This window comes from Ascidiella aspersa, chromosome 4 (assembly GCF_963924565.1).
Source record: "Ascidiella aspersa chromosome 4, kaAscAspe10.2, whole genome shotgun sequence".
Taxonomy (NCBI): Eukaryota; Metazoa; Chordata; class Ascidiacea; order Phlebobranchia; family Ascidiidae; genus Ascidiella; species Ascidiella aspersa.
Genome location: NC_139450.1, coordinates 8254590 through 8264073, shown reverse-complemented (window position 1 = coordinate 8264073; position 9484 = coordinate 8254590). Strand labels below are relative to the sequence as shown.

Sequence of the window (9484 nt, the reverse complement as noted above, 5' to 3'; positions counted from 1 at the left end):
TACCGGAACGTTTTTACCAACGCTTAAGACAAATGGAAGAAGGAAGGATGTTATCTTGAACCAAGCAGGTATGATTGATACTCAACATAAACTGGTCGAATACAAAGTGCTGAGTGGCACCCACTAACAGTTAAATAATTTTAAGCCAACAAATAAAATTTCCCAGAAATCTCATTAGTTTTAATCTTATTGTTATAAGCAACGTTAAAGAAAGACGAAAACCGGAGCCGCGCAAATCATACTACCTGTCAAAAAACGGACAATACAAGTCATTTCTACAGATTCATTTAACAAGTTGGCTAGACCCTTCACGGGTAGATCAGCATTTATCTGCGATTCGTCACGGACTACTTGTTCTTTTTTACCTAAGCTAGGCTCTACTCGGCAAAAAATGTGGCCTAACTCACATACTATACACAAACCTATTAAAAAAATTAACGATTTTAACCTAATTTTTAACAAAGACACGAGCAACATTAGACCGTATAAAAACACAAAAACGGCTCTTCTACTTATGTTACTTTCTAAGCTAGGCGTTCAAGCACTGCGTGTGGACAAATAAATTAAGCATACCACATACACTACAGAAACAAAAGGAAGACGAAACCATGTATCTGAGAAGGAACTGTATTGTGGAATAGCCTAAACATTCGAGAAAGGAAGGCGGGGGAGTTTGTAATCCAACACTCTGCCAAAGGACACAGGATGCCAATAGCTTTAAAGCGGTATGGGCTGCTAACAATCCTTACTGTGGGCATTTCGTTCGTGATAGCGAAAATTCGGACAATCTATCGGATTAGTTATTATAACAGAGGCGTATATTAACAACGCATATCTTTACGAAACTAAGAGCTATTGTTCCACATTTAGACACACACAGAACACATTGCGTTCAATTGCTCTTATTTTTTGTAGATATAGAGTCAAGCAGTCATTTCAGCAAAGTGATTAGAATACACGCACTTTCACATGTTTTTTAAATATATGATATAAAGCAGTTAACAACAATTTAAATCAATTTAAAGTTTAAGCAGTGGTTTGAGCATGTCGAATTGCAAGTTCAGTTTCTGTGAGCGACTCGCCACGTGTCCTTATAAAAACGTTTTGCCACTCACCGTAAATTCGGCCGGACAAAACACTAATAAGTTTTCGATAAACTGGTATTTGCTGCACAAAAGCTGACTGATGTCCGATAATATCAGATCAAAATCGATTCCTAAAGCAAAGCTAGCTTAGTTGCGCAACTTCCCTTATCGCGCGCACCAAGCAAACGACATTTTTTAACAGCTCACCACTGTTGTACATGTGGCAATATAACTTTGCGTAAACAAGTCGGGGAGCAGCTTAAACATTCACCAGCCTTTACGTGGGTAAAAGTCAATATTGACCCGGCATACAAACCGCTACATTTTTACTTCCCTGTCGGGAACACAAAAACAACTTGTTCGAATTGCAAAAGATAGCAACACGTTATTATCATGCATAGTAAACTCTCATCTTTAACTTGGTGACATTTTCACAATTTCATCGTACTTCGATTAACAGAAAAAACCTTAATTCACATTTTTTAATTTACTTTGCAAGACATAACAATCTAAACAGAGTGATCTTTAAAACTGTGTAGTAACATCCACTGTTGTTTCTAATCATGACACTTAAACAGTTATTTAGGGTAAAGTAAACGTCGCGTTCGTTTTTACTCAATACAATGCCAATACAAGACAATAGGCCTATTTGGAGCGCAACATTGCCAATTTCCTTGGTTATTATCTTAGCGCTCTGGAAACTTTTGTCCTTTCAAGCCAGTCTCATTTTGTTTCCTGTTGCTTACGAAAGATATGCTTGTATTAAGACCTTCATTTTTTTGTGTTTTACCTAACAATAGACATATCATATTCTTTTCAATTTTAACTAGGATAGTTTCAAATAGTTAGCGAATCTAGGATTATTTAAATAGGTATTCAATGAAGTTAAAAAACTCTATTTCATAGTATTGTTGCCAGTCGGCAAATCTCAAAGGGAATGTGCAATTAAATTCACAACTGTATACATAGAGTTTATTTGTACCGAATTAAATTTATGTCTGAAATGAGAATTTTATATTTGGAGAGCAAGAAATTTGTGTTTTTGAGCCAAATTGCATTATAAAATGTGGTACACATACAGCTGAAAAAAATATATATCTTCTCTAAACATACGCTGTAAAATGACACCCTTTACCTACCATTAATGAACTATTGGATATGACGATACTTACTGGGCCGATTATTATTTATGCTACCTGCAATAATAACTTCAGCACATAATAATAAAAGCAAGTTGGTTAAACATACCATCAACATCCTGTTAAAATTACAATATTAGTGGAGTTAGGAATGATGCTGGCTAAATAAATTCCAAAGCGAAAGAGTTTTTAAAACTGAGCGGACTGTCCCGACTGTTTGAGTGTCATGACCTGGCCTACTAACAACTAATATTACTGCCTTACAATTGTAGCTTGCTTTAGTATTGGCATTTTTAGCCTTACATCGCTAATAAAGGTGAATTTTACATCTATATTTTTTTTAAATAGTTGTTCTTTTACACGGACGCTTAAGTAACTTTTGTAATAATTTAAGAATGGTAGATAATACTAAGTCTTTCAACGCGCAATAAATAGCCAAAAAAAGCATTTAAAGTATTTTGTATTACTGGATTGTTCAACTTTCTTCAATATCAAATAACGTTAAAATACCTCTTATAAAACCATAATATTAACATCGCGACGCCAACCCATCATAACAACAGACCACTTTTATTTCGTGGCAAGAATAAAAATCGTGGCATTTTAAACAAGATTAGGCTTTCTACCAGTTGCTTCCTTTAATACTGCTTCCTTAATGACCAGTGATTTTCAGCCTTTGCCAACCTGTCGAACCCTATGGTATTCCGCAAGCTTTCGTTGAACACTAATTTTAGCTTAGTCTCCATTTCTTTCCCCCGCGGAGCCAGAATTTTTGTTCAGGGATGGCTGTTAATTTTTTTCAGAGATTACGTCATAAAGTAACATCTAAAGTAGTGGTTTCTAACTGTCGCAGACTAGATCGGGAAACAATCCCCAAAGTAGCAGCTAAGGATAAGGATTGAACTTCAGTTCTTGAGCAAGACGTTTATTGGACGGTATTATAGGACAATAGGGCAAACACCAATGCACACCAAGTGCTCGCATAAGGCTTGTCTCTAACCACGAGATTGCAAACCGTTCTCAAAATGTGTCCGATTCTCTCAGTATCCACCCGACGAATAGCGATCCAACACTCCCAATAAAAAACGAAATCGACCGCAGTAGAAATCACGCAGCGCTAAAAAACTGTGGTTGCGAAAATCACAGAAAGTTCTATTCCAAAGGGAACCAAGTCGGCGGGTAGCCCATACACACGGCGATTCCCGCGGCCAAACGCATTATTTTAGCACGAAAGGGCTGCAGTAATTAAATTTGTGACACCAACCTGGGGGACGTAACCCCTATGGGGGTCCAAAGGGGTTGTCTGGGGGATCACAATGTAGAGATAAAGAAAAGCTTCATAAGAAATAAGCAATATGAACTATAAGTTGAGCAGTATAGAAGGAGCAAGAGCAACCGCAGATTTTGCTGCAGTGAACCAGTCGTGTTTATGACGCCACCATTACACTTTTCAATTTATGAATCAAGTGTAGCTTCAGTCAAACAATGTCTAATAAAAATAAATGGACACTCAAACTCAAACCATAACTTTAACCCAAACTTGGGTCGCGGGACCATTCAGTTTGGGTTGCGAAAGCCTTAATATATTTTAATAGCGGCCTAGATTTGGTGAGTTTTTAATTGTTTACGTTAGTACGGTACACTGAAATATATGCAAGAGAGCCGTCTTTCTTTTAACGCGACTAGCTTTGTCACGCAAAATATATGTAGGCCTATGGCTCACTGGGTTAAACAGAAATAATGTTTTTTTAGACATACAGACTGTTTCTGATGCATTACGTCGAACAAAAACACAATTGTCTCAAAAAAATTAAATCTGCAACAATGTTAGGCGCTTAGTAATTACCCGCGAAATATTTACTTGCTTATCTGAGGCTGCTTAAAAATAGGACTACCAAAATAATGTAAAGTTACATAGGCCTACTGATTTACTGAAACAGAATAACAACAAACCACAGATCAACTGATCAAGTATTACAACATAAATAGTAAACACCAACAATGGCAATTGTACTACCTTTTGTTCTACGACTGAAAAATAAGTGGAACTCAGTATTTCGTGAAATGAAAACCACAAATGGCGGATTTCAGTTAATTTATGGACCCGAAATCAGTCTTTGGCCTATTATAGTATGCATGACCGTATTGTATAGATTATTTGTGGAATAAAACCATAAACTTTTTATTTGATTTATAAAGCGGGTTTTCCTATAAATTCCGTAGCCTACTTCTGTAACACTTTCCAGTTATACAAAATGCAAAACCAAAACCTTATTCCCGTGTAATAAGGTGCATTCCAGGTTTTATTTTTTTGTGTGGTTACAAACCCAGAACTGAAAAAAAAGTTGTAATTTTAATATACATTTAATCGAATGACACCTAAAAGTGCCTGCTGTTTTTTAAAAACGAAGTGCAACGCACAACTCAAATTTGTCGGGATTTCTTTTATTGTTAAATAACTTACCTATTTATTTTACATGTTAGCAAGCAGGTGAGGTTTGTATGCACAGCATTATTATATAGCTTATCATATCATGGTATTAACTAATGTCTTGGCATGTAGATCGGATCATTGTTTTAATAAAAGGTACCGGTATGTTAGTTGTATGTTTTTATTGAAAGTGTGCCGCGAAGTTTAAGCTGAAAAAACCCTGGCCAACTTTACGAAAAACCACTTGCCTAGGTATTAGAAATCGACTTTTATTTGCTTAAAGTGATGAGATTATCGTTAAAAGTTCGTATTGTTAGTCTTAACTGCATTCCATAAAATGACGCCACTGTCGTGGTTATGGAAAAGCACTTCACACGCTAAAGATTTTGGGCGGGAAGGCACTGGAATGCAATCGGGCTACCAGTCGATCTTCTGTCTAATCTCATAAATACTATAGAATCAATATAAAACAAATCGCAAAAAATCAAACAACGCCGTTTGCCGCGCTTTCCGGGGTCGCGAACAGGCCGCCGAACGCGTCACAAAGGGCCCTTTGACACGTCATAAGGCTGGTGTAGCCGCCGCCGACGTCGCGCAGCGTGGCCTCCCTTATATTACGCATGTAACCGTTGTCGCGAATCTCTCTGGAATCGGGAAGTTCTGGGCCCGAAATATCGACAGTAGCAGCCTCGTAAACGAACTGCGTAGGCTGCTGTACAGCACTACCGGTAGATTCCGAGTCCATAGGGTCGGAATGTACGTAGGCGTCGATATCGGCTGTTTTTACTTCCAGCAGCTTGCTGTCCTGTTCCGCTTCGAATTGGCGCCTTCTTTCCAGTAGTTCTTCTGCTGTGAGGTGCGAATTCGACTTGAGATCGCGGAGGAATTCTTCTTCGACTTTGCGACGAGCCTCGGCCGCCTCTTTGTCCAGCTTGGTTTGCATTTGGGCGCGAACTTGCTTCTCTTTGGCCTCGCGGGCCATGGAGTCCCGAAAGAACGCTCGCTCCTGGTTGAAGCGAACTTGGTTGCGACGGATGACTGCCTCATTGTTTTGCCTGGAAAATGACACACATTGAATTAAAACAATCTGATGAGCGATATATAGGCGATCATTAAATCGGCTTTTTTTCAAGCAAACAGTTCATGGGATTTGTATTGATGTTTACAGGATCGAAGGTTTGAGAAATTAAACAAGCTATTTTATCGCACGTTCCATGGTAAATGACATGCATACTTATAAATAGTCATATATATCGGTTTGTGGTTGTGACAAGAAAATGACAAGAAAAAAGCTATCAAAGTAGACTACACCTAAATAAAGCCAAAACACTATTAAATATTTTTTTGTTTTTTGATTATGGTGAATTTTGAGGATTGTTGAATTAATCGCGACCCACAGAACAACGCACTTATATTCAGCCATTTTTTCTTTTGTTTCTTTTTCGTTCCTCCCCATTTCTAAGTCCCAAATAATTTCTTCAACCTCCTCCAGGTAGTCATTGTATTCTCGCAGAGTACCGAAATCAGATTCAAGTTTGTTGTAGATTTTCATAACCATCTTCCTTATGTCTACTTCCTTGTCAACTCCTGTTCAATAAAATGGTAGCAGGTAGTTATGTTTTTTGCTTGGATGTACATGGATATTGGAATATTGAATACTGAAGTCTAATTAAAACAAGTTTATAGAAGTTTAACAATTGGTCCAGAGTGGAGTTTAAAATAAATATATATAAGAAAAAATTAGGTTGTTTAACAGCATACTTTTTAACTTGCTATAGAAATTACAATACAAGCTAAAAATAAAAACATGTTTAAAACGTTTTACAAAGCTAGGCTGATTAAAATTTCAAAAGTTAGCTTATTTGCAGATCATCCATATAGGGCACTTAATATAATAACAATACAAAAGTCCAAATCGCACAATATTACCGCTTTTAATATTGGAATTCCTTACTTGTGTCTTCAAACAGCTGAGTTCTGAAGCCGCCTCGGCGTAGTGAGCGGCCACATTCAGGACACGGGGCAGACTCTCTCACAAAAATAACGTCGACACAGGATTTGCAAAGAGGGTGTCCACAAGCATTTATCATCAACTGTAGGGCCGGGTTTCTGTATTTCGTCATTCGACATCTTGGACAGGACAATTCCTCCATAGTGGCTTTGACAATTTAACTATCCCTGTGTCTGCAAGTTTTACAAAGATTAATTAAAGTCATATTAATTTTATGCATTTGGAACCAAAATGGTCTACAAAATTACACATGATAAAACTTGTAAAAAATTAGACAGATTAAGCTGCTCAACAAGTGTGTCTTGTCTCTCCCTAAAAAAGTAGAAATCCATGTGTTGGGCTTTAAATAAAATTGTAAGATTAAATTAAGATAAAAAAATCCTAAAAAAAAGTCCAAAAAAGTCCAAAATACCTAAAGTTTTAAATTTTTCCTATGGATACATTATACATAGCACCATTTAAAAATTAATGCAACATTGTTTAACACAGGTTACACCTTGATGTAGCTTTTACAAATCAACAACTTTGTCATAATTTGATACAAAATGCTTGTGAAAGGAGGACGCATTGGATAGTATGAAAAGATTTGGTGTTCCCGCTTTTACTCGAAAATCTTTGTTAGAAATAATTGTCAACAGAGTACTATTTATATCAACATGATAAAGAATATCGCTTGCTCCTTCAAAGTAAACTTCAATTGTTTCCATTTTGTAGTCATGATCTCTATCCCAATCCGCTTGATTTTCAAACATAACTGACAAAAGTTCTTGAAGCAAACAATTTTCGTTGCACTTTTCAACAAAATCGGTGGTTTTGTATTCAGGGTACAAAAACATCACTGGCCATATCAGGTTTCCTTCCTCGTCCAAATAAACACTCGCCTTTGAACTGCTCTGATTTTCAAGACTATCCAAAGTTAATCGGTCCATGGTTATATCATCGTCGTCATTTGCTTTTCTTTCTTTTAGTACAAGGTAAATTCCTCGGGATCTGATGGCCTTTAGAAGCTTGTCCTCGTTTTCGATTCGCTTTTTCATCAGAAGCTTTGCCTTTCTTTGGTCTCGCTTTTCAATTTGTAAAAGATTTTTGCTTGCGCTAAGAATTTCGGAGGCAAGTTCATGCTTTTCATCCAAATCCAAAAGAATTGTAGACCATGTTATTGCTTGGTCATACCTCTTCAGAGCATGACAACATTGGCAACACTTCACCAAAGCTTTAATGTGATTTGGTTTATGCTTAACGGCTTGATTTGCATCCAGAAGTGATGACCTAAAGTTTTGAAGGTAAAAATTGGCAGCTGACCTGTTGGTGAATAAAACTGCCCGCAATTCATTATTATCAAACTTTTTTCGCAGGGCTTCTGAGTAAGCTAAACAAGCCATCTTGTATTTTTTGCATTTGAATTGGAAGTTGCCATCCTTTTTGTATGCAATAGCTTTTTCTTCAGGTGTATCATCTGGATCCTCATACTGCAAAGATTGTAATCCTTGCAACAGCGGACTTTTTTCAATTTGTTCCGGGGTTGGGTCCTTAGTCATAAAAGCCGGATGTGTGGCCAAGATATCATCAATGTTCTCCGACGTAAACCCTTCATCGTACTTATAGCCTTTATTTTTGCTCCTTTCAAGTGAATCCTTAATATACTCATCGGTCTCTTTGTTCATTTCATCAATAAGAACCCTCCGCTCTTCATCAGTCATTTTTGCTTTTTTTTCCGCCATGATCAAGACTTAATTACTAAATTATTGACAAAAAATACACTTTCAATGCCTGGTACTAAACATTATTAGTGGAATCCTTGTAATAGAAAAAGGCTAAATTGTAATATTTTAATAATTTCTTCCCTGAAAGTCACTATGGAAAGTGGGGCAAGTTCACCCACAATTTTTTTATAAGAGACTAGACCTGCACCCCTAGAAAATGAATATTCACCTGGTTTTCTAATATGTTATATTGGCGGGGTGCACTTTTGACCTTATTTGCACCTGGTCACCTGTGAGATCTCGTCAAGGTCTACCATACTTTCCCGATGGGCTTGAAAGATCAGGGCTTTCCAAGTGTTTTAATTTCAACCCAACCTTATTTCAATGTTTTTGTGTGACCCACAGATTTTTTTTTCGACCCTGACTGCATTCCCTAATTTGTTGCAGCCAAAGATTCAACCAAAATAAAAATCCTGTTCAAATGTGGCAATATATATGTAAAATGCCAATTAATGCTTGCTAATTCACAAGGCAGGTGATATTTCATGGCAAATGATGACACTGTTTGGTTTTGGGATCCTTGAAATCAGGACACTAAACCAACAAATAATTTATGCTTAATGCAAAACTTGAGCTTACCAACTAAGGTGTGCACATAAATCATTTTGAAAATCTTGAGTGGAAAATGTTTCAGAATGCAGACTAGCTACAATCCAGTCTGGAAAGTATGACAGATCTTGATGAGAGTTAACTGAGAGCATGGCGGAAAAATCGGTGCTGGTTTAGAATCCTACCACACCGCACATTACTTGAGTTGGGGTGGGTTATGCAATTTTATTCCAACCACACTCAAACGCTAACTATCACTCCTATTACGCATTGATTTAATAACTGCGGTAGGATTCTAGATCAGAGCCGAAAAAGCATAAACTTAGTGTAGTAAAGATGAAAAATGCACTTTGCTAGTGTTAAGTATAGGAAAATCGGGGTATATGTTTAATAGTATGGGGTATGAATTTGGTCTGTTGAAAATACTTCGGTGTCGCACTTGCCAAGATTCCCATACAGATCAGTCTGCATTTCAATTTCATGGCACTTCATGCCGATATCTTGGG

General features: G+C 37.1%; 2 protein-coding genes across 2 annotated transcripts; both read right to left on the bottom strand.

The window, feature by feature from the left end:
• Nucleotides 1-4315: 4315 nt before the first annotated feature.
• Nucleotides 4316-6895, bottom strand: LOC146146976 (CDK-activating kinase assembly factor MAT1-like). The gene is made up of 3 exons (XM_083387607.1): nucleotides 6610-6895; nucleotides 6065-6242; nucleotides 4316-5710 (listed from the first exon to the last, which is right to left on the bottom strand). Exons 1-3 carry the CDS (start codon nucleotides 6806-6808, stop codon nucleotides 5140-5142), a joined length of 948 nt encoding a protein of 315 aa, XP_083243733.1. The 5' UTR covers nucleotides 6809-6895; the 3' UTR covers nucleotides 4316-5139.
• A 181-nt stretch (nucleotides 6896-7076) lies between these two features.
• LOC146146975 (hsp70/Hsp90 co-chaperone CNS1 homolog) lies at nucleotides 7077-8460 on the bottom strand. The gene has a single exon (XM_083387720.1). The coding sequence runs from the start codon at nucleotides 8385-8387 to the stop codon at nucleotides 7176-7178; it is 1212 nt and encodes a 403-aa protein (XP_083243846.1). The 5' UTR covers nucleotides 8388-8460; the 3' UTR covers nucleotides 7077-7175.
• Nucleotides 8461-9484: the final 1024 nt, after the last annotated feature.